Genomic DNA, 27079 nt, shown 5'->3' with positions numbered 1-27079 from the left:
ATACTTGAATTTATCGACCTGTTCTAGCTTTGTATCACCAATCTGACATTCAATTCTGTTGAATTTCGTACCTACTGACATCAATTTAGTCTTCGAGAGGCTAATTTTCATACCATACTCATTGCACTTATTTTCAAGTTCCAAGATATTAGACTGCAGGCTTTCGGCACAGTCTGCCACTACGACCAAGTCGTCAGCATAGGCCAAATTGCTTACAACATTTCCACCTAACTGAATCCCTCCCTGCCAATTTATACCTTTCAGCAGATGATCCATGTAAACTACGAATAGCAAAGGTGAAAGATTACAGCCTTGTCTAACCCCTGTAAGTACCCTGAACCCAGAACTCATTCTACCATCAATTCTCACTGAAGCCCAATTGTCAACATAAATGCCTTTGATTGATTTTAATAATCTACCTTTAATTCCATAGTCCCTCAGTATAGGGAACATATTTTCCCTCGGTACCCTGTCATATGCTTTCTCTAGATCTACGAAACATAAACACAACTGCCTATTCCTGGCTGTCTGCTCGTCAATTTCGACGTTCCGTTTTACTCTAGGCCCACTAGATGGCAGACCGAGTAAACCGAACTCTCCTGGGTGTCTATGGCTGAGATTTAATGAATTTTGTCGGGTAAACATCAAATGTGTCACCAGAGATCTTTTACATGCCGACATCGTACGACATGGTGTGTCGAATGGACTCTTTTCCGCCCTTCAAAAATCCGACTACCTCTGCCGGGTTTGAACCCGCTATCTTGGGATCCGGAGGCCGACACTCGCCCATTGATCCCTGGGATCTACTATGAGTTCACCTGAATTACTCAAAACACTGTTCATTTCCTTTATCCCTCCCTTCCTAAGATTCTTTATTACTGTCCATAAAGGTTTCCCTGCTGCTTGACCTAGCCTTTCCAGGTTATTACCAAAACCTTCCCATGACTTTTTTTTTTTTTTTTTTTGGATTCAACACTATTTGTTCTGCTCTGTTTCTTTCATCTACGTACAAATCCCTGTCTTCCTCGGCCCTTGTTTGGAGCCATTTCTGATAAGCCTTCTTTTTACGTTTACAGGCTGCTCTCACTTCATCATTCCACCAAGATGTTCGCCTTTTCCCATATTTACACACAGTTGTTCCTAGGCATTCCCTTGCTGTTTCTACTACAGCATACCTGTATGCCACCCATTCACTTTCTGTATCCTGAACCTGCTTACTGTCTACTGTTCGAAACTTCTCACTAATCATATCCATGTACTTCTGTCTAATTTCCTCGTCCTGGAGATTTTCTACCCTTATTCGTTTGCAGACAGATTTCACTTTCTCTACCCTAGGCCTAGAGATACTTAGTTCACTACAGATCAGATAGTGGTCTGTATCATCGAAAAATCCGCGAATAACTCCTACATTCCTAACAGACTTCCTGAATTCGAAGTCTGTTAAGATATAGTCTATTATGGACCCGGTGCCCCTAGCCTCCTATGTGTAGCGGTGAATAGCCTTATCCTTGCTGAATGTATTAGTAACAGCTAAACCCATACTAGCTCGGAAGTCCAGCAAACGCTTTCCATTCCCAGTAGCTTCCATATCTTCCCCACATTTACCAATCACCCTTTCGTATCCTTCAGTTATATTCCCAACTCTCGCAATGAAATCGCCCATTAGCACTATTCTATCCTTGCTGTCGACCCTGACCACAATGTCACTCAATGCTACATAAAACTTGTCAACTTCATCCTCATCTGCACCCTCACATAGTGAATACACGGACACAAATCTTGTCCTAATTCCTCCAACTGACAAATCTACCCACATCATTCGCTCATTTGCGTGCCTAACAGAAACTATGTTGTGTGCAGTGGTATTCCTGATAAAGAGCCCTACCCCTCACTCTGCCCTTCCCTTTCTAACACCCGTCAAGTACACTTTATAATCTATCTCTTCCTCATTATCTCCCCTTACCCGAATATCACTTACTCCTAGCACATCCAGATGCATCCTCTTTGCTGAGTCAGCCAGCTCTACCTTCTTTCTTCCATAAGCCCCATTAATATTGATAGCTGCCCATCGAATTCCATTTCGTTCGCCAAGTTGTTTCCAAGTTGTCCCTCGCCTGTCAAATGGGAGTGGGACTCCATTACTCCCTAAGGTACGAGGCTTGCTTAAAATGTTCTGAGCTCGGTAAATTCATGAAGCAGGAGGCTACCCAACTTGCACATAGTCCAAGTGAGGATCTCTCTTCTAACGGGTTATGGACCACCGGTGAATTATTTAGTCCTAGCCGCCTAAGCACAAGGAGAGCCATGACTCAATATGTAATACAATCACAGGCCGATTCTCGCCTCACATATTTTTCATAATATTTCCAGGCGTGCACACTGCCAGCATCATTGACTTCACATATATTTCGGCATGCATTACATTCTCATATACACTGACTGACAGTGACAATGCAACACCAAGGAGGAGTGGTTCGAAAGGGATGAAAGTTGGGGAAAAAACAGAGACGGCACGGAAGAATAATTGATGTTTATTTCAAACCGATATGCAGGTTACACAATGCGCACGGCATCGACTCAGTAGGATGTAGGACCACTGCGAGCAGCGATGCACGCAGAAACACGTCGAGGTACAGAGTCAATAAGAGTGCGGATGGTGTCCTGAGGGATGGTTCTCCATTCTCTGTCAACCATTTGCCACAGTTGGTCGTCCGTACGAGGCTGGGGCAGAGTTTGCAAACGGCGTCCAATGAGATCCCACACGTGTTCGATTGGTGAGAGATCCGGAGAGTACGCTGGCCACGGAAGCATCTGTACACCTCGTAGAGCCTGTTGGGAGATGCGAGCAGTGTGTGGGCGGGCATTATCCTGCTGAAACAGAGCATTGGGCAGCCCCTGAAGGTACGGGAGTGCCACCGGCCGCAGCACATGCTGCACGTAGCGGTGGGCATTTAACGTGCCTTGAATACGCACTAGAGGTGACGTGGAATCATACGCAATAGCGCCCCAAACCATGATGCCGCGTTGTCTAGCGGTAGGGCGCTCCACAGTTACTGCCGGATTTGACCTTTCTCCACGCCGACGCCACACTCGTCTGCGGTGACTATCACTGACAGAACAGAAGCGTGACTCATCGGAGAACACGACGTTCCGCCATTCCCTCATCCAAGTCGCTCTAGCCCGGCACCATGCCTGGCGTGCACGTCTATGCTGTGGAGTCAATGGTAGTCTTCTGAGCGGACGCCGGGAGTGCAGGCCTCCTTCAACCAATCGACGGGAAATTGTTCTGGTCGATATTGGAACAGCCAGGGTGTCTTGCACATGCTGAAGAATGGCGGTTGACGTAGCGTGCGGGGCTGCCACCGCTTGGCGGCGGATGCGCCGATCCTCGCGTGCTGACGTCACTCGGGCTGCGCCTGGACCCCTCGCACGTGCCACATGTCCCTGCGCCAACCACCTTCGCCACAGGGTATCGGCTGCGATTTGACGAAGCGACCAACCTGCCCTTCTCAGCCCGATCACCATACCCCTCGTAAAGTCGTCTGTCTGCTGGAAATGCCTCCGTTGACGGCGGCCTGGCATTCTTAGCTATACACGTGTCCTGTGGCACACGACAAAACGTTCTACAATGACTGTCGGCTGAGAAATCACGGTACGAAGTGGGCCATTCGCCAACGCCGTGTCCCATTTATCGTTCGCTACGTGCGCAGCACAGCGGCGCATTTCACATCATGAGCATACCTCAGTGACGTCAGTCTACCCTGCAATTCGCATAAAGTTCTGACCACTCCTTCTTGGTGTTGCATTTGCTCTGTCAGTCAGTGTATATATATATCCTGTAATTTCATCAGCCTTTTCATTACCACTCAGGGTTGGATTCCCTGCCTAATCATTGTTCAAAACAGTTTCCAATCCATTTTAAAGGAGCCTGTTATAATCAGTGGTGTACATACAGCTCCCCACGTCTCACAGCACCTGTAATTCATGCAGCAAGCAGTCTATCTTTCGCTAATCTCTCAATATAAATTAAATAAAAATTTAGTCTTGATGTTGCTAGTGTGTAACTCGGGATGTTGATGATTTCAGCTATCTAATCCTAGCTATATCAAAACAAAACACAGGAATAACCTTAAAGTAGATAACATGCATAAATCACACAAATCAAAATCAAAATGAAACCTGTCATCTCCCTCGATTTCCTATCTAGCTAATTATAAAGTAAAAGAAATAAAAAGAAAACATGCAACCCCGACCTGTCCGTATTTACAATAGCACACACATAAAATGAACACATGTCGTCGGGCTGAAACTAAACTAAAGAAAATCCCTAATCTAAGCTTCACTAGTATTTATCATAATTCACAAAGCATGCAATTTAAATATCACATGCGTCTTATCTTGGCAACTCCCAGGACATCTTTACCGGGTTACATCCCCACTTCAAATCAAATCAAATATCTCTTTATTTGCAAATGAGGTGTCTACCTTGGTGGCAAATGTTACACTAAAATACATTATTGTCAAGCACTAAATATTAAATTAACAAGAGAAGAAAGTTTTCCCATAATACAATATTATATAATTTATGCTAACAATTTTTTCTATTAAACACACAGTTCATCCTTAATAAATTTATATTGATTACCAAATTCTACTTATAATATCTCCTGTACTACTAACAAATATAGTCAACTGATATACAGTATGTGGAATTACTTAAAATGATACTATACAACTGGTATAAGATTAAACTTTACATTGCATTTATTTACTTTTTTACCCTTTCTGGATCCCAAGTAGCATAACGATATGCGGCGTCTTAACCAGAGCCCCTTTTGCCACCACTTAACAGAGTTCCTGAAGGGCCTTCACAGCTACCGTAGCGGTCCCAGGGCCGTCGAAGTCCCCACTGTACTTCACCCCTACAGGCAGTCCCCTACTTTGGCTGTCAAAATACCTTAGACCAGGGGATGGAATTAATTTATTCACACACATTTTTTATTTACAATAACCTGCACTGGTCGAATGCCCTCTTAACACTTCATTTATTTTCTCTGTTGCTGTTTATTCTCTTCTTGAATACCTGTACCGATTTTGGAATCGGATCAAACACTACCGCTGGTAAACTGTTCCACTCCTTCACACCCTTCCCAATGAATGAAAATGTACCCCAATCGCTTCTGCTAAAATTCCTTCTAATTGTATATTTGTGGTCTGTCCTGCCGATAAAATTATTTTCCAACTGAAGCGTCTCATGGATATCTTCCCATGCTTCTTCTCTTGTATAGGCTCTATATAATCCTATGAGTCTAGTTTTCTCCCTTCTCTTAAAGTTTCCCACCCAAGTTCCTTTAACATTTCTGATACACTGCTCTTTCTCCTGAAATCCCCTGTTACAAATCTTGCTGCTTTCCTCTGCACACTATCTATTTCTTTTATTAGGTATTCTTGGTGAGGGACCCAAACACTGTTTGCATATTCCAATAATGGACAAACCATACTTAAGTAACTTTTTTCTTTTAATTCTTTATTGCATCCTTTAAGTAGCGTCATTGTGACATGTAACGATCTGTATGCTTTCCCAACAATATCATCAACATGACCCTTCCAGTGCAAATTACTTTCAAGTATCACAAAGTATTTGCACTTGCCATCTTTTGGGATAACTACCTCATCCAAAGTATATTCAAATTCAGTTTTAAAGCTCCTGTTTGTAAAAGTTGTAACAGTTGATTTGCCTCCATTAGCCTTCATATTATTTTCTTCAACCCATTTTTGGATACTTTCAAGGTCCCTTTGTAATTCTGAACAATCCTCAATGTTATTTATTTCCCTATAAACAATTATGTCATCTGCATACAATCTTATTTTTGATGTTATATTGTTCCCTATATTAAAAAAGTAACGGACCGATTATACTGCCCTGTGCAATTCCCTTCCAAACTTTCTCTTCCTGCGATACATTATTTCCTACTTTGACTTTCTGAGCCCTTGAATTTTGAAATGTTTTATCCAACGTGTAACCCTTACGTCCAATCCTATTCCCTCCAATTTCTTTAATAATATTCCATGTTCCACTCTATCAAAGGCTTTGGAAAGATCTATGGCTATGCAATCTAACTGACCTCCTGAATCCAATTGATTTGATATGTCCTGCTGAAATCCCACCACTTGTGCCTCACAAGAAAATGTCTTTCTAAATCCATACTGGCTCCTCATGAACCAATTTTTATCATCACATATCCCTCTGATGTACTTTGATATTAAACTCTCCAGTATTTTACAAACTATACTAGTCAGGCTGATTGGTCTGTAGTTCTCTGGTTTCCTTTTATCACCCTTTCCTTTATAAATTGGTATTATTATAGATTCCTTCCATTCCTTTGGTATTACACTTTTATTTATGACATAGTCAAAGAGAAATGGTAAATAAGGCACTATGTATCACCCCATTGTCTTTAATACCTCCCCAGTAATTTGATCACTTCATGCTGCTTTTCCTTGCTGAAGCAGTTGGATTTCTCTGAAAATATCTTCATTTGTGAATGAGAAGCTTCTTGTTTCCGTCTGTGTCTCTCCCTCTCTTCTGTTTCGGTTTCCAACTACTGACAATCATCTACTGAATCAGAATTCCCTACTAAATAGGTTTGCTTTTTCAGTATATGTTAAATAGTGTTCACCCCCTTCTCCCACCATTGTAGGAATTTGGATCCCTTTTCCTTTTTTATTCCTGATATATGAATACAGCTTTTTCCATTTCCCTTTGTGGTCATTACCCTCTTGAAGTATGCCATTCATATAATTCTTTTTTTCTTACTTTTTCACTCTATTCAGTTTCCTCATTAGCTGTTTTCTAGTTTCTCTATTCTCCCTACCCTCTTTGATTTTCTTGTTTACAATTCTACATTTTATTTTTAATTTCCTTATTTCCCTTGTATAATAAACAGGGTCTGAGGTCATTTTACCCTTCTTAACAGGTATAAATCTCTTCTCTCCTTCCCAAATGATTCCTTTAAATTTAGCCCAAAGTGTACCCACATTACTCCCTTCACTTTTCCAACAACTGAATTGTGATTTAAGGTAAGGTCCAAATTCATTAACTTTAGTTTTTCTGTACAATTTCTTGTCTGGAGTAATCCTCTTATTAAGTCTTTTTGGTACGAGTCCTACATCCATTATTACAGCCTTATGGTCTCCTATTCCTTCAATTACCTCAGTTTTATCAACAATTTCCCATGGTTTAACCAAGAATACATCTAGTAAGTTATTGAGACGAGTCGGTTCTTGTACTACTTGTGTAAATCCTCCCTCCCAAATTAACTTATTTGCCAGTTTCTGTTCATGGGCGTCACTTGCAGCTCCATTCCATTCAACTTCAGGCAAATTTAGATCTCCCCCAATTATTACGATATCATTATTATTGTTTTTATGAGTATAATCTATTATTTTCTCAAATATTTCCATATCTCTTTCCTCTCTTCCAGGCCTGTATGTTCCTATAATTCCCACCTCCTTCATATTACCACAAACTAATTTTATCCCTAATATTTCATCCCTTTCATCGGTAAACCATTCATGTGAACAATAAGTTTCCTTCACCAGAATAAACACCCCCTCCCTTTTTATCTCCTCGGTCTCTAACGATAGACTGTGTACCCTTCTGGAAATACTTTCCTATTACCCACCCCTTCTCTCAAGCACGATTCCACTCCTATCACCACATCAGTCTCATAAGATTCCATCAATGTACCGAATTTTAAATTGTTTATTTACTACAGTTTGACACTTTACCAAGAGCAATCTCAGACCCCCTTCTTCCCTAAAACTTAACTGTTGCATTGGGTAACTTGAAATTCATTACTTTCCTGAGTTTCATTTTCTAGTTGACTGAGCCAGCTTGAAGTACAGCTGGCTCTTTCTACTAGTTTTCCTGGTCAGTATTATAACTCAAGGGAGTTGCCTGTTTTACAGTTCATATCTTAATATTAATAAAATCTAGAACAATATTTGCTATCTTTCGTTTACCTGAATTGTTTAGATGGAGGCCATGTTTTGAATAACAGTATCTCTCAAAACTGCTGCATTCAATAATCTCAGTATTCCGAAAATGTTTACAAATTTTAACAATATCTGTATTGACCTTGTCCACTTCAATGTTCACACACGAGTCTACTCAAATCATGCCTGTGGGGCACGTTCACTACAAAGACGTTAGTGTGGGTCAGCTTCCCTAGTGTATGTTTAAGTTGTGATCTTACATTCTTGGCGTCGTCGTGAGCTACGTCATTCGTCCCACCGATGATATGCACTGCATCGCCGCTCCCGAAGTTCCTAGTTGCTTCTGTTACGTTTTCCAGGCCACTGCTGATAGAAGCTGCTGGATATATTTCTCCGGTCGCTGCTATATTCTCGTCGTTAATCACTCCCGCAATTCCCCTTCCTTGGCTATCACCAAACACAGATACCCTTGCTGATTTAGGCCTAACTGGGTCTTGAATCTGAAATCTAGGCCAACATTTTAACCTCGGCACGGCAACGGCAGCGGATCGCGATGATTTGGTATCACGCGCGCGATCACTTTCTTCCAGAATTAAATTATTTAGGGCAGAAAACCTATTTCTGATGATTATTTCCGGGAATTCAGTTGTAGATTTCTTCTTAGCCGGCCATCCATGAACTACCTGACACCACGTGCTCGAGTTTGTTACTGGTACCGGTATATCACTCGAAGAATGGTCAGTCCCAGATTCTAGCGATCGCAGTCTTTCTTTTAATTCTTGATTTTCAACTTTAAGAGCCTCATTGTCCTTTTGTAGAATGTTTATAATTTCGAATGCACTTTTGTGTTCCTCATCGATTGTTATCGGTGCTTCATCGTCAACGCCGTCGCCAACTACAACATTCCGAACACACTGCTCACAAATCCAGTCAACATTTTCATTAGTTTTTACGTCTCTAGGGCAATTCCCGCACTTATACTGCCACCATCGATCACATGAATCTCACAACATTCCATTTTTCACTAATCTTCGACATTTCCCGCACTTTTCCTCACATTTTACGGTTAATTTACTCGGAGGATAAAACACTACGTCGTCATTACCGGGTGCCATTTTGAAAAACTTCCATGAATGATTACTCCATGGTCAGCACAATTTATGGAGAGCTTAAATCACATCGTTACCTGCCATCATCAGAAGTTATTAATGATTATATTACCAGATTTGTTATTGTCCTGTTATTGTAAGTATAATGTATGTTTCTGACACAATTAAATAAATAAAAGCACAATTTCAACACTGGGATCCAATCTTCTCTCTTCAGTAGATGATGCCATCTTCTTGAAGCTGGTTCCTGTATAACAGCAACACACAAATTTGTGGTCAGTATTTCTTCGCCGCTCTTTGTGCACGTTGCACCGAATAAATCCTCTGTCAGCTGTAATTGCAAGCCAGTGTGAGTAAATTATCACCAAGGACTCATACACAATCAATAGTAAATGTTAGGGGTTCAAACACTGTCTCTAGGAGCAGCCCGCAGATTAAATCGAATAGTCTCTCACGAAACGCGACCGGCCCGATGGTAATATACGGAAAAGCGTCTCTCGCTCAATTACCAGTCTGCGGTGGAAATTACAGTTTGTTCCACTAATGCACGAATTTGTGACATAGCGCACTTGGCTAATTATTACTGCACACAGTTTAAATAACACTGTTCACAATAGAAGAAATACACTGTCTTGGGTCGGTACAACCGTACTTAAACTTCTGTCCACGTGGCAGCAACTATGCGTCCCGCGTACACTGAAGTATCACACTGATGTTCAATGCTCAACGAGACACAGAGAAAGTAGCGATGCTCACTACTCGACAACACACAAACAAAGGACGACGCTCCATCATGTGGTGCGCTTAAATATCTATATAGACGCCGTTATGGCCAGGGGATTCCCCAAGGATTCAAATGCTCAGCCAATCAGAGCTATTGTTTCACACAATGTCTTTGTAATTCACTGAAATTAATATCAAATACACTCATAATAAAGAGATTACGGCTCAGACAATTTTCCTAATTTATTCCTGAAAATTTCTAGCTCTCAGACGTGTGAAAAAGCCTCAAATAACAGAACTGACCACTCTCTCTTGCTGAACACACCACACGTAAACAATGTTGGTCATCCTGAATTTTCAACTCTGCGTGGTCCAGCATTCATAACAGCCACGCCCTCGCTTTCTAATTGGCTCAGCACACCTCGTGGCTTATCGATCTTTAAACGTGCGCTCTATGCTGACTATGAGTAAAATTGGACGCTTCTCACAGTCACTGGAAAGCTTCGACAAGTGTCCCATGACATTCTGTCCCCTAGGCTTCCGGTCTCAGCTCTAATCTGCTACTCTTATAATTCCTAACTGCAATTCACATTTATAATACACTAGCTGTAGTACCCGGCGTTGCCCGGATAGTTTCTGAATATTTACCTTTAAGATTTGCATTACCAGTTAGTTGTGTGTGATGTGAATTTTTATAGAATTCCTTTTTGACTTGCAGATTGATATGTTATGATCTATTATGTAGTTTTACAATTATTTATATGTGTTTGATTTCAAGTTTTAGATTATTTAATTTTCGAGTAAAACTTAGTCCTCGAATCGACTGGGAAGTATTTGATCCTGTCAAAAATTAATAAGTGATAACTATATGTATTTAGCCGTCGCACTGTAGATACGATGTAGAGGATTTCAACTGTCAATGAGACTGTCCCGCCCTCCACCACTAAGAGATATAAAATCTGGATTGTCACCATTAATCTCAGTGACCCAGAAAACTGTAGATTCGACACTGTTTTCGATTATTTTTATATCTCACTCCCCCTCACCAACACCCCAAAGGGGGCTGAACATGAATTTCAAAAAATTCGGAGTGTCACTAATTATTCTAGCTACCACGAAAACTATGGATTCGATAATATTCTAGATTATTTTTATACCACCCCCCTCGCTCCCTGCCCATAAGGGTGCTAGGGGTGTCTTACCCTCACGCGGTTTGTCTCCTGATACTAATTGATAAGTGTACCAAGTTTGGTGAAATTGCTCCAGTGGTTTAGGAGGAAATTTGTCATTTACACACCCACACCCACACTTCCACGCACACACATACATCAATTTTCATATATAGTAAAAAGGAGAAGATAATATTTTTTTATGTAGTTTTTCGATTAATTTTATATCTCACCCCCTTCGCTCCCCACTTGGACTTGCAAAAAATCCGGTGTAATACTGTTCATCTCAGAGACCCTGAAATCTATGGATTCGAAACTGTTTTAATTATTTCTATATCTCAGCCCCCCCCCTCCCCCTTTGCTCCCCACCTAAAAGGGGGCTGGACTTTTAAAAAATTCTAGAGTATTACTTTTCAACTCAGCGACCCCGAAAACTATGAATTCGACACTATTCTCGATTATTATTGTAACTACTCCCCTGACCCTCTCCATTAAGGGCGCTAGGGATGGCTTACCCCCCACAGTACTCGTCTCCCAATAGTAAGTAATATGTGTACCAAGTTTGGTTGAAATTGCTCCAGTGGTTTAGGAGGAGATGTGTCATTTACACACACACTTCCATTTCTATATATAGTAAGATTTGTATACTCGTACTTCACCCCCTTTCCATCCCCGCCCAAAGGAGTCCTATGAGTGCCTTACACAACAGTATATTTTTTTCCAGATATTAAGTCTTATTTGTACCAATTTTGGTTGGCAACTATGCCCAAACGTACATACATAATCTTACTGCTCTAGAATCCTGGAGCTGACGTTGCCATGGTTACGGCAGTTCATTTCTTTATCCGATTCCTAGAGCAGGGGTAGCGTGGTGCCAATATCTCCGTAACGGTTGGTTTTAGGGCCTTAAAACATGGTTTTCGGGAACAACGGGAACAATATTCATACATCAAGTGTCAGGGATGTTCCTTCTCAATTAAGCAGCAGCCTAAAATTATGAAACAGCTTAATATTGTACTCTTGTCAATTCCTTGACGTTACATGAGACCCAAAGTCAAGACGCTAACAGTTTCATTCACAACGTTCTTGACCAGTCTACCTACAACAGTTGGTTTTTTAAATCTCCACTTGTGCATGACAACACATTTAAATATTAGTTACCGGTACGTCAAGAACACGAAAATGAAAATCGTGGGTCAAATAAGCCCCAGTTTTAATATCACCCTTTCTCAAGACTTATGATAAAAAAGAAGATCCATTTCATTTTATTTTGAACATTTTAAGTTAACCAGAATAGAACTGCCAAGTTAAAACACATTTAATTTAAATTTATATTTTCAATCTTGACCAACCTACAATCAACAATCAGTTCAAATCTCCACTTATTGTTGACGACACATCCTGTCAACAGACACGGTACGTCAAGAACATGATATGATATAGGGGTCACATAAACCCCGATATGTAATCCTCTTTACCAAAAAGAAGATCCATTTTAGTTTTTGGACATTTTTCATATTAGATAGATTAGGACCAAAAAACTTAACTGTATTAACTTATGTTACCCATCTTAAGGGTTCATTAATGTTTGTATATATTGTATATAATGTATATATTGTATATAGTGTATATATTGGTATGTTTATATTGGTTAAAATGGTCCCAAACCTTGACCTAAAGGTTGTATACAGGCTGAGGATGCCCAAAATAATGGGTGAAACATGTACCTGACCTAAATAAGTCTACATAAAATAATGTAGATAATAACCACATTAAACGTGGAAAGTATTGAATAAGTGTTTTTTTAATTAAATTATCCTTGATATCTATGCCTAACGTCATCTTCAATACGGAACAATAATGAGAGTTATTACTTGCAATTTGGTAGCCAACCAGGCAAAATACCGTTTAAGTAGGTACTTCAACCTTAAGGTCAAGATTTGTAAACTAACAAAAGACATAGCCTTTCTAAAACAGTGTCTAGAACTAAAATTGATCCCAAAATTTTTGAAGCCTACACAGCGAAAAAACGTAACTAACCAAAGTTTGAATAGAGTTCAAAACAAGGTCAACGACATTTGGTTAAGAAATGAAATTAAAGCGTCATATAAAAAGAAGTCACTTTTAAATCTGCAGTTATATAAAGTTCATTTAGCGTTAGCTCAGGCTTTACATCCGTTAGAATGGAACTCTTTCCAACTACATGTGGACAATAAATTGATTGCTTTGTTGGATAGGAAGCAAGTTACTCTCGACAAGAAACTATCTCAATTAAAAGCATCCCAATCACGGTTACCAAAACGTAGTTCAGACACACAAAAAGCGGCTCCCTCACAGAACAATACACCCACAGCAGTTAATTTGACAGACGTACAGTTCTCTGAAGAAGAAATGGGGATCTTGAATAAAGGATTAAAACCACTGCCTGCTCGATCTGCATCCGATGGCTGCTTATACTGCCTGCTCATTACAACATTTTAACACGGCACTGAATGAAACACTCCGTTTTCAAATACCCACAGCAGGCAGCAGCACCAACCGGCTCCAGACTTGTCAGAATGAAATAGCGGGAAGTAGGGTAGTACTGTACTTGTTTCCAGTGGAAATGATGTACTGCTGCGTGCCTTTCTGCAAATCAAAGAAAGGGAAACCAGAAGGCAGTGGTATTTCTTTCCAGGACACGGGCCTTTTCAGGAGATCCAGTTGAACCCATGTTTAGTTATATAAGAATGGGAGGAGGGTACAATGACATGACTGACTCCAGGGCTGCTCAGAATTCCATAAAGAGAATTCTGAAATCCGGTATTTTAATGTTCACCGATGGTGCTAACCTTATCCACAAAAATATTCAAAATTTTCTGCCTCAGTATCCTCTCCCTGACTTGACGAAACAGAACCAGTGATGCCGCTGAATATGTACTTGATTTACTGGAAGATGTTCGTGAGTCCCCCTAAGTCAGTATGGTTTTTTTTTTTTTTTTTTTTCTATTTGCTTTACGTCGCACCGACACAGGTATGTCTTAGGGCGACGATGTGATAGGAAAGGCCTAGGAATTGGAAGGAAGCGGCCGTGGTCTTAATTAAGGTACAGCCCCGGCATTTGCTTGGTGTGAAAATGGGAAACCAGGAAAAACATCTTCAGGGCTGCCGACAGTGGGGCTCGAACCAACTATCTCCCGATTACTGGATGCTGGCCGCACTGAAGCGACTGCAGCTATTAAGCTCGGTGTGTGTCACTTTAGAAACTGCTTCCCAGGCATTAGTGTGTGGTTATTTAGTGCGTGTAATCGAAGAAAAAACAGAATGCAGCACGCGTTTGAATAACGTTTCCACCTCAGTTAATGCATCCTCATTGATGAACTGCGCTATCCCCAGCAACGATTTATTGGCCTAATTATGGGGCTACAGAAATTTGTTGAGGCGGCTCTGCCGTACTGCAAGAAATCTACAAGTCTGCTCCAGACTATAAAAAACTATGTTCTACCCTCTTTGTGCCAGTGTAAGATTTTAAAGCGTTTTGGTAACAATAAGCACCAGGAACTTGTGTCAGAAACTGTGGTGGCCAGATTCGTGAAACCTCTACTTAGTAATGTAGGGAAGTATCATACAAACAAAGTTTCCAGGTTTTCTTGTTCGTCGAAACCTCTTTCTCGAAAAGTCCTGAAGCAACCACTCTGTAGAGCATCACTTTATGCGTACAATTCTTTAATTTTTCTGTTACTTTCAGATTTAAAATTTTGCTTGTATGCTTATCTAGCTGTATTCACGCGATAAGTGGGTACGTCTGGTGCTGCCATCTAACGGCAGATTGTTTGTAAGTCGTGTTACACGTTTGAATATGGAATGAGCAGGCAGTATAAGCAGCCATCGGATGCAGATCGAGCAGGCAGTGCTTAAAACATAACTGGCCTAGCAAGGAAAAAGAAACGGATATTATCAATACAGTAGCTGAGATCGAGGCTAACATTTCTAAACTCCCTTTAGAAACACAAAATGATACCAGATTTGAGGTAAAAAAGAAACTACCAAAATTAGCGGAAGAATTAAACGCAAATTCAAATTTCAACCACAAAAAATTGATCCAGAACGTAAAAAAGAAAATAGACGACAACAACATTATTGTCACAAAAGCGGAAAAAGGAGAATCCACAGTTCTCCTAGATCAAAACACATACATTCAAAAAACAGAAGACTTTTTTAAGGACAAAATATACACAATAGTCATCAAAGATCCAACCACGAGAATTCAGCGAAATCTAAAAACTCTAATAAGAAGTTCTAACTTTCTTTTCAATGAACAAGAACAACAAAAACTTTTTAACATGAACCCTAGTATTCCGACAGCCAGAGCCTTACCAAAGATTCATAAGAAGGACATTCCAATACGCCCTATCATAAACTGTAGAAACAGCCCCACCTATAAAGTATCAAAATTCATTCACTGCTTCCAAAAAAAATATTACGTATTCAATAATAAACAACCTTTAAAAAATTCAGTCACTTTTTGCGAAATTCTAAACAAGTTTAAGCTTCGACCCAATCACTCAATGTGCTTCTATGACGTCGTAAATATGTACCCAAACATCCCTACCAAAGAAACTGTAAGAATCATCAATGATAATATCAATAAACACAGCGGCCTTAGTAAGATGGAAATTGACGAATTCATGAAGATATTAAATTTTGTCTTAAGCAACAACTTTTTCTCTTTCAATGGAAAGTTTTACCAACAAAAAGGCTTAGCGATGGGCGACCCTCTTTCTGGCATCTTAGCAGACATTTATATGGACACAATAGAACATACAAAAATTATTACACAAATAAAAGGCGTATGTTTATGGCTCAGATTTGTAGACGATACTTTCGTAATTGTCGATAAAAATGTCACTAATAGTGACGAGATCTTGGAGTCCCTAAACAAAATTGATCCCAGTGTTAAGTTTACTAAAGAGGATGAGGTTAGGAACTCATTAAACTTTTTGGACTCAACTATTACACGCGGACATACTACCTTCGATTTTCGAATATACAGGAAACCTACACACTCTCCCTTAACTATTATGAATTCATCCCTACACCCTAAGTCCCAAAAACAAGCCTCTTTCTATAATTTAATTTATAGAGCTTTTAAAATTCCTCTTTCTCCCAACAATTTAAAAATTGAACTGAAGTACATAAGGAATCTTGCTCAACTCAACGGGTTTAAAATAGATGTGGTCAACCGTTTGATTAATAAAATCAAAATTAAATTGTCCACTGATCTCGTCCCAGAAAAACCTAAAAAAAAAAAAACTAGTTTCGCCACATTTACATATAACAACCCAGCCGTCCATCAGATCGCAAATACTTTAAAGAAGCACAATATTAATATAGCCTTCAGGACAGTTAACACCAATCAAAACATATTTTTTAACCACAACAAGGTCAATCACAATAGCAACCATTATTCAAGGTCCGGCATATATAAACTAACATGTACACAATGTGATTTTTCTTATATCAGACAAACTGGCCGGAGCTTTAACACAAGATATCTGGAACATTATAACGCTCAAAAACACAATAAGTACTCAGCGATGAGCCAGCATATGAGAGAAACGGGCCATCACTTTACATCCATAGAGAAAGATCTTACCATCATTAGAAGCATAAGTAAAGGGAAATTAATGAATGAACTGGAAAATCTACACATCTTTTTAGACCAAACCTACAATAAAAATAAAAATCTCAACAACGTCAATGAAATTAAAAATCCTTTGTACGAATTAACACCTAGGTTAATTAATATCGTGAATTCAGATCAAAACAAAATCCCTCAATTGTTTAAATCTCCACACTCAAATGCTTCATCCACCATGCCAAAAGTTAAACCCACCCATATCGCTTCTAGAAACTCCCCTCCAGCAATAGCACACACGCCCATAGACCAGCCTACCGCCACTCTCCCTCCATGCCCCGCCCCTCCATTACCGCACCAGTACAACACCAGGAGTAGAAACGTTGATAAGACAGGCGCTGCCGGAACAGACAGGTCCATCTAGTATTAATTGAACAAGTAAGTCATTTTACAGTTAAGAGGTGTTAATTTAATACATTTTATCACAACGCGTGCTGTAAATTTTTAATTCAATATTACTTTTCTACTTCATTACAGATATTCTTAAGATCCCTCCCAAAGACCAAGCAACACATCAACGGGAACAATATTCATACAAGACTGTATCAAATGTCTAGGATGTTCCTTCTCAATTAAGCAGCAGCCTAAAACTATGAAACAGCTTAATATTGTACTCTTGTCAATTCCTTGACGTTACATGAGACCCAAAGTCAAGACGCTAACAGTTTCATTCACAACGTTCTTGACCAGTCTACCTACAACAATTGGTATTTTAAATCTCCACTTGTGCATGACAACACATTTAAATATTAGTTACGGTACGTCAAGAACACGAAAATGAAAATCGTGGGTCAAATAAGCCCCAGTTTTAATATCACCCTTTCTCAAGACTTATGATAAAAAAGATCCATTTCATTTAATTTTGAACATTTTAAGTTAACCAGAATAGAACTGCCAAATTAAAACACATTTCATTTAAATTTATATTTTCAATCTTGACCAACCTACAATCAACAATCAGTTCAAATCTCCTGTCAACAGACATGGTACGTCAAGAACATGATATGATATAGGGGTCACATAAACCCCGATATGTAATCCTCTTTACCAAAAAGAAGATCCATTTTAGTTTTTGGACATTTTTCATATTAGATAGATTAGGACCAAAAAACTTAACTGTATTAACTTATGTTACCCATCTTAAGGGTTCATTAATGTTTGTATATATTGTATATAATGTATGTATTGTATATAGTGTATATATTGGTATGTTTATATTGGTTAAAATGGTCCCAAACCTTGACCTAAAGGTTGTATACAGGCTGAGGATGCCCAAAATAATGGGTGAAACATGTACCTGACCTAAATAAGTCTACATAAAATAATGTAGATAATAACCACATTAAACGTGGAACATATTGAATAGGTGGTTTTTTATTAAATTATCCTTGATATCTATGCCCGTAGGGCTTACAGAGTTTTGTTCTTTGCGTCAAGAGGATTAAATTGAGCTTTGTCTCGTCCTTATACGACAAATTAGATATTTTGTCTATAATAGTATAAGAGAAAAACGGTTTTCCTATAAAACCCCCGTCTTTTCAAAGATTTTAATATGATATGCATATCGAAACCTTCCCCGGAGTGAGTATACTCTAAATATGAAGTTTGGTTGAGATTTATCCAGCCGTTTCGACGTGATGGTGGAACAAACAAACACACAGACACGAACAACTTTATTTATAAGATTTTGATATGCCAAATATAATTTAATATTCCAAATGAGCTGTCTGGGTATGGCGTAGTACAAAGTTGTAATTTAATGAGAAAGGTCTTTATGTCCTAGGTGTAAAATATCATATACTTCAAAATATTTCTCTCGTAAAAGGGTTTATATGGTGGCTGACTCTCAAAAACACAATATCCATTCTTCCAAAATCGTTTCAGGCACAAACTTAATTTTGTTTATGAAGGGTGATCTTCTATCGAGAAGTCTTCTGCTGTTTGGAATACCATAGAACAGTTCTCCACATGCAGGGACACCTTGCATTTATGGCATTCAAAAGACTATTCATTCTGCAACCCATGGGCAATGCAGATTTTGCATTTCCTTGATGGGATCCTTGGCAGCTGATTCCAAAAATAAATTAGTCTACATGTTGGTTTTCCTTGTTACTTGCTCCCAAAACTGTTCTGTCAAAAATACATTCACAATTTTTAATTTGCTGGGAGTTTCTCCTAACTGTCATTGAATTACAGCATCAATTTCACCAATAACACTGCAAGTATTATGCTGTGGAAAATTAATTATGTGCTTCTATTTTTGTCCAAAATACAACCAGAAACATGTGGTGGTACATCGCCAGCAAGCCTAACATTCCATGGTGTTCTTGCCGATAAAACTGTAATTCATTCAATGCCACTGACAAATTCATCACTGTCACAAGAACTATTGTCATTTCCAATCCAATCTTCATTATTTGTCTTGAGTTCTATGCCACTTTCTTCTGGAACTTTCAGTATCTCCTCTTCCTTGTTTTGCTAGGAAGCTGCCATCTTTGTAGACATACGTCAAAGCCACAGTTGCTTAATAAAACATATTATTTTCATTGTGAATACTCCAAGGAAATCATATGTGTTAAACATTATGTCATCTGTGGAGAAGCTTTCATAGTAATACGGAGTTGATAAACAAAAGAGAGCAGCCAAGACAGCATTAATTTATACGAGCGGTCCCGGGACAGACCTTTCCGTCTTAGTACGAGAAGACACGGAGTATCTCGGATGGAGAGATCCATCTTTGTACGTGATTCGGTAAATGATTAAAAATATATTTATTTGTTACAGAACTTCACCCTGACGTGGCATAAGGACATCCGGCCCAGAGGTCGAACAATGTGCTGGGATGTATCTGATGTATCAGATAAAGCTGCTGTTAACTTATTTGCCTGCCATGGTATGCAGGGCAACCAGTTGTGGAGGTATAATGTGGTAAGTAGCGTTTAATTAACCACTAAGTTTTATTTGTTTCATAGGGGGATGATGATGTGATGTAAGGGTTGAGATTAAGGACTGTAGAAGTGAAATATGGGAAAGAAAACTGTGTTTTTGGGGCGGGTTAATTTGTATGTTATTATAATTTTATTATTGGATCGTATGTTTTTCAGTTTTCCCTTTCCCTGTCCTTATCTGGGTTACTTCTTATTCTACACTTTCCACATTGACGCTGAAGCTTCGTCAAATAGCACCTAGTGTCATTGCCCACCAGAGTTTGGAAGTAATTAAGTAAAAGTAATCTAATTACTTGTAATGTCTGGCTCCATAGCTAAAAGGTTAGTGTGCTGGCCTCTGGTCACAGGGCTCCCGGGTTCGATTCCCGGCAGGGTCAGGATTTTTAACCATAATTGGTTAATTTTGCTGGCATGGGGGCTGGCTGTATGTGATGTCTTCATCATCATTTCATCCTCATCATGACGTGCAGGTCGCCTACGGGTGTAAAATCAAATGACCTGCATTTGGTGAGCCAAACTTGTCCTCTGACACTCCCGGCACTAAAAGCCATACGCCATTTCATTTCATTTTTACTTGTAATGATTACATTCTTAGTAACTTTTACTTGCAGTTGTTGCTTTTTACAAAATGTAACTTTTACTTGTAATTTACTTCTTGAAATAAAATTATAATTGTTACATTGTTGTAATCGATATACATCACACAGGAGGAGGAACAGGAATAAATAAATAATGATGAAAAGATTTTTAGTTCTACTTCAGTAGAAGCAGTGGGTTCACCAGTTCTGGATGAGGTACTTTCTTCAAGTATATCTGTAAGGAGTCACTTCAGTAAATGTAAAGATGTGCTGGTGGTTATAGTTTTGAGAGGAAGTAGATATCTAGTTTTAGTGAGGATAATCTTGAGAATCTTAGGAAGCATTTCATTTACAGTAAAACCTCGTTAAGGCGTTTCTGCAGGGGACAACAAAAAACGTACTACTCAATATACAAATACTGTAAAAACTATCCAACAGGGACATGGAGACACTAAATACGATTTTTAAATGTAATGACGGCATTGAATCGAATAGGTGGATATTAAAATAACGCTTGTAACATGCTTTGTATTTATGTACATTTCAATACGGACCTAACACAAGAATTATAACATGTAATGATGGCACAATACGTCGTGTATCCGCAGGTACAGTGTAAACTATATTTACCATATCTAAATATGAGAGGAAAGTATTATTAAAAGGTGTGAAAAACACGAGAGAACAAATATGAAAATGTGCACAGGGGCCAGTAAAAATATCAAAGCATTATGTTAGTAGAAGCCTTTTATTTCAGAGCAGTGGGTTATTAAACAATGAATTGGAGGTTACACTTGACCATGTGCGACTTACAGGAATGACTTTGGCCGCCATTTCGAATCGAACAAAACTTCAGCCAACTTGAGTGATCGAGTCGAAACTCGAAGGTGCGAGTTCAACAAATGCGACCTCTGCACGCTTCAAGATGCGGGCGCTGTCCACTTTCTGACGAATTTTAAATTTGTTTTCATTAGTTAGGAATTTCACGACTTTATCCATATCCGTAACCAGACTATCACAAGACAAATAGATTGATTTTTTGCATGAGCGACGCAAAATCAGTGCTGCTTACTACTGCGAGCTGTTGAACAAGGCGAGGGTTGCATATCGCCTCAAAAGACGAGACCAACCGATTCGACAGGTCATCCTCCTCCACGACAATGTGCGGCCCAATACTGCAGCTCTAACTGTCTCCAAGTTATAGGAAATGCACTGGACTACACTTGATCATCCTCCTTACAGTACGGACTTATCGCTCTGCGATTTCTGCCTGTTCGGACTGCTTAAAGAAGCTCTAGGAGGGCAACGATTTGAGGAGGATGAGAGTGTGGAAAACTTTGTGCGCAATTGGCTGGTGACAATACCCTGTTCTTTTTATGATGAGGGCATCGAAAAGCTGCCCATACGCTGGGACAAATGCATTTCCAAAGCAGGGAAGTATGTGAAAAAATCAATTGTAATTACCTTGTGTTTTTCAATAAGTGAATTTAAATAAAAAATAAAATCCTATTTATATTTGATCACTCCTCATAATTCAAAGTCAGATTTTGCATCCCAACAACTTCAAATTAATGAGGTTTTACTGTAGTAATTTTATTGATTACTTGTTGAAGAAAGTAATTTGTAATTGTAACTGAGCAAAATATTTCTCAGGTAACTGTAATTCAGCCCAGTTATTTTTCCTTGTACTCTTTGCATCACTGGTGCCCGCCTTCCTGATGGTCCTGGGAAGCAGAAAGGAGCCTATTGGAGGCTGAGAACAAATGAATGTAGAAAATGTGTAATGACTGATGACAGCAGTGTGTGAAGGTGTAGAGATTGTTCTTGTCCTTTCAAATTCGAGGATCCACATCTGCTTGTCCTTCTTCTAGTGTTCCTCCTACATTGATTTTTTTCCCCTTTTTTTAATGACTTGTAAATGATTAATTTCTTGAATAAGTTGGCTACAGTACATGATTCATGTTTACAATAGAATGGCAGAAAGGAAGGTTTCTGTCTCTTGCACACTCCATCACGGCTGCAGGACCACATCAAGCCTGTTCCACTGATTAAGTGATCAGCTCTGAGATTCCCGATCCAAGCTTGTTCTGACACTTCCCGTCCCTCTACAACAACTCCTTGAGCTGGTAAACGGGCTGCCGAAAAGAGTATCCACATCTCCTCATCAAAAAGTCACAGACTGAAGTTGAAGGCTTCTCTCAGTGTCTCAAGCACGTCCCAGATGATGCAATGGTGGGCTCACATGCAACATCTTATTCTTACACTACTGGTGCCTTCTCTCCTCTTTTCTTTGTGTTAAAAATGGATGTTCATGTAGTTTATTTTCATTTATTTATTTTATATGTCTAGAAAGTGTAATTCCTAAGTTATAAATATACACTACATTAAGAAATTAACTAGTTGCGATAATAAAGGTAAATAAAATACATGGACAGATTAAGCTCAGAATTCAGGAGTCCAGATAACCTTGTCAGTTCCTTCAAACAGGTTATCAAGTTTACAGATGTCATCTAGCTCTCTGCAAACCGAACGGTGTTCTGGATCCTGCAGGTTTCCGCACCACATTTTGATGGTTTTACGTCGAGACACACCAGTTCGACACCGTCCATATTGTATATGGAGCAGGTTCCTCTTTGATATTCCTTCATGGACCTTTGTGTACCAAAGTGCGCCACAAGTTTACTTGGGCGGAGTGAGTTGGCTGTGCAGTAATATCAATATAAATGGTCTGTTATTGGACATTATAAATTTTCCAGCTGACTCATTCCTGGTTGCCAGCGTTTCGCCCCAGTGTGCTAAGTTGGGCTCATCAGTTGGTAAATAGGCTGTGCAGTTCAAGAGATTCAAGAGAGTTCTCACCGTTGGCAGCTCTGAAGAGTGTTTTGCTATTGTTTCCCCATTTTCATACCAGGCGGTATTTTAATTAAGGGCATAGCCGGTTCCTTCCCAATCTTATCCATGTTGTATTCTTACATCGCTGAAATCCTTTCCTGTGTTAGGGCAATGTTAAACCACTATGAAAGGAAAAGATTTATTTGGCAAGCTCCTGTTGATGACTGAATTGATGATGTTATTCGTAGAAAGCTCTTTGTCATCCTAGCCTCGAAAGTAGAGGTTTACATGCAATCATGAATAGATGCGAAATTTTATTGGCAGGGGTTGGTCTCAGGCACCCTATTACAATATGCCAGCTAAGAATATATCTTGAGGGGAAAAGGATATGTCATCATTGCGCCTGTGTAAACCGCTCTCTCAAATATTTCAGCTTAGAACTTAGGCTGGTAAGGTTTTGTCATGTAAGGTTCAATGTTGTACTAGTTACCTCAGAGAAGTTTCATTCTTAATGATGTATATACTGATGGTCAGTATTTCTGACATCATCACACAGTGGTTTTCACAGGTGCATGAATATCATCATTTTACAGTTCTAGTTTCCCAGGTACTCTTGGCGTGCCTCTTCCATTCTCTCTTATTGAGATACATTCTGTTGTTAATGATGTCCTCCAGTGTCCTTCCCCGATCTGCAATATCCATCTTTACGAAGTCCATCCAGTGGGTTCTTGGTCTTCCCACCATCCATTTTCCTGCTACATGTCTCTCCAAGTTAACATATGCTTTCCATCCTCAAGACAGTAGAACCTCGATAATACGAAATCGGTTAATTCAAAATCCCACGTAATTTGAAGAAGCTCTCCTTCCCGGAAACATGAGGTATGGTTTTGCATGATATTTAAATTTTTAAATTTGAAATATAGATAATTCGTAATTCGAAGAACAATGTCAGTCCCATTACTGAAAATTAGACTTTTGATTCAAAACTGTCTTTACATTAAAAAAAAAAAGAGTATTTTACAGGGTAAATTAAAAATTTATCCGCTTCATGATAGAACAAGTCTTCTGGAACATGCTGGGGTAGTTTTCCATACTTTCACTCACTTCGGTGTGTCTACAGTGTGTTTCATATTTGCTAAGTTTGAGTAAAATCATAATTTTTGTGTATTCAGCATTTTAAGGAACACCACAATATCATGTAGCAGGCACTATGTGGAGAAGCAGAATCCGCGAACACTGCGGATGCCGACGGGTGGCGAAAAAGCATGGCGCATATAATCAATTCGTATACACCGAACAATATTGTCAATGCCAATGAAACTGCGTTGTTTTTTTGATGCAAAGCCCAAACGAACGTATGGTTTTGAAGGAGAGAAGTGCTAAACGGAAAATTGTACAAGGGTAGGGTGTCATTGTACTGTGTTGCAATGCACATGGAAGTGAGAGACTTCTTCCCCTCATCATAGGAAAGTTTGATAAGCCACGATGTTTTAAGGGCGTCGGGCACTTTCCGTGCAAGTACAAGGCATCTAAAAAATGCAAATAGTACAGTAATCCCAAAAAGAAAGCATTTGCTCAGGGGAGCCAGCATAATTTGTCCTCATCTTTGAATCATGTGTTTTTTTCTTTCATTGCGTGAGATTATGTTTGCCAGTGATTTATTCAAGCGCATTATTTGAATAATATAAATGCAACTTGTTGGATACATTTCGGAAATAGTTTTTTCCATGGCATTTGAAAGGTTTAAACTGTGAATTAAGGTGATGGCATGCATTAATGGGTCTTAGAATACTTTGTGACACCGCAAGGGTTGGCATTTCTTAATTATGAAAGACATGCCGTGGCAGGAAATCGTACAAGGATAGAGTCACTGTACTGTGTTGTAATGCAGATGGAAGTGAGACTTTCTTCCATTGTCATAGGAAAGTTCGATAAGCCACAATGTTTTAAGGGCATCGGTTACTTTCTGTGCAAGTACAGGATATCTAAAATGCATACTATACAGTAATTCAATGAATAAAGGACTCGCACAGGGGAGCCAACATAGATTTCTCCTTGTCACTGAATGGTGTTTTTTTTTCCCCTTTCGTTGTGTGAGGTTACGTTTGTCAGTGACTTATCCAAGTTCATTATTTGAATACTATAAATGTACCCTGTTGGATATATTTTGGAAATAGTTTTTTGCCATTGCATTTGAAAGATTTAAAATGTGAAAAGGTTAATTGGATGCAGTAATGGGTCTTAGAATATTTTGTGATGTGACAAGGGTTGGCATTTCTGAATTACGAGTTGGTGGTTAATTCGAAATCACGTAATTCAAAGTCCGATTTTCACATGCCAACGACTTCGTATTAACGAGGTTTTACTATACATGCCCAAACCACTTCAATCTGAAGATGCTGACCTGATCTAACAATGATGTCTCAATCCCAGTTTCCTTCATAACCACACCATTCCTTAACTTGTCCAGTTTGGTTTTCTGAATTGTGGGCTGAAGGAACTTCATCTCATATGCCTGCAACCTTGATGAGTCTTTCTTAGTAAGGGGGCAGGTTTCATGCCATAGGTTAAGACTGGTCTGAAGTACTGATTGAACATCACCAGCTTTGATTTTGTTGGTACTTTGGGATCCTAGAGGAGTGTTCTTACTTGCTGGTAAAACTGAGAGCTCTTCTGCACTCTATTTGCCACCTCCTTTGTTGCTAGTGTATCTCGAGATATTACACTGCCGAGATATGTAAAGTTTTCCGCACTTTCTAGTGGATGGTTTCCTAGCATGATGTTAGTTGGCCGTCCCTCTGTTTATTGCTATCACTACTGTTTTGCGTTCGCTTATCTTGAGATTTAACTCCTGAAACTTAGTCTTCCACTCAAATATCAAATAAATATGTTTTTCTCTCAAACTACAATTTTGTATAAAATGAACTGTACATACCTGTATGCCAGTGATTTGTCACCCTAACCCTCCTTATTTTCTGATTATTTATTGTTGAATTTTGACTCGTATATTAAAATATTCATATTTTATATTTCAGGAAAATCAGTGGCTTGTGCATGGTGGTAATCCTCGTTGCCTGGATTGCGACCCAGGTAGTAAAAAACTGTATGTTACAGCATGTGATCCTAAATCCGTCACTCAGAAATGGAGGTTCGAACATGTTGATATGAAGGCTCTGGCAAACTGGAGTAATATAGGGCCAGCATAGTTAGAGGTATGAATGTGTGTGTGTGAACATATTAGGCTGTGGTTCAGTGTAATAGAAGTAAACATTGTGATCTTATGCATTTTTGCATTGCAATTTTTAACCTATGTACATATTGTGTGACTGGCTCTTCGTATTCAAATGGAAGTGAAGTATTTGATAATATGTAGTGAAGCTATATCTCCTTTTTATATTTTTGGGATCAGTATTGTCTGAAGTACTAGTTGAAAACTGACAATTTCTTGCCTTAATATTGAAACTGTATTTAGACAACCTCAGTTTGAGATTATCCTCATTGTAGTGTACATTAATTCTTGTACTCCCATTTACCTTTTGTATTCCTCACCTTAAGGTACAAAGTAATTGATCATGTGAATTTTGTATTTTACCTGTTACTGATTTTGTTGACATTGTTCATATGTTTTAGAATTATTGGTTTGAAGAAATGTAAGGTTCCATGCAAATGGAAACCATGATGAGTCAATGTAACATTGAATTTGATGTAAAGTGCAATGTAATGAACCTTCATGTAAATATTTGGTTGAAGTAAAAATGAAATTTAATTATAGACTTGTAGATTTGAATATCCTGTATTTACTCATGCATGCGATGCATAATCACTTTCACTGTTAACCATGTATGGGGAACACAGGGTCTTTGTTTTATAAAATGTACAGCAGCCTGGCTGAAGCCACGGCAAGTAGCTGCTGTAAAGTCAAATAAATATGAAAGTTTATTTGTTCCACCTTTTCAATACATAAAAAGAATTTTAAAAAATAATTAAAACTGTAGGGACATGTTTCGTTCTTTAATTAAGAGTGGTAGAGAAAATTTATCAGTGT

General features: G+C 39.0%; 1 protein-coding gene across 2 annotated transcripts in view; it reads left to right on the top strand.

Annotated features, from left to right (window-relative positions):
• The window catches only part of LOC136866575 (N-acetylgalactosaminyltransferase 6), a 377415-nt gene extending 350610 nt beyond the window's left edge, over positions 1 to 26805 (top strand). For both annotated transcript variants that reach the window (XM_067143666.2, XM_067143665.2), the window contains exons 11-12: positions 19461 to 19604; positions 26070 to 26805. In XM_067143666.2, the coding sequence (XP_066999767.1) occupies positions 19461 to 19604; positions 26070 to 26240 (315 nt within the window). In that variant the 3' untranslated portion in view covers positions 26241 to 26805. The remainder of the gene's footprint in view (positions 1 to 19460; positions 19605 to 26069) is intronic.
• The last annotated feature ends 274 nt before the right edge of the window (positions 26806 to 27079 follow it).

Source organism: Anabrus simplex, chromosome 3, assembly GCF_040414725.1.
Source record: "Anabrus simplex isolate iqAnaSimp1 chromosome 3, ASM4041472v1, whole genome shotgun sequence".
NCBI classification, from domain to species: Eukaryota; Metazoa; Arthropoda; class Insecta; order Orthoptera; family Tettigoniidae; genus Anabrus; species Anabrus simplex.
This window is presented reverse-complemented; position numbering and strand designations above follow the sequence as displayed.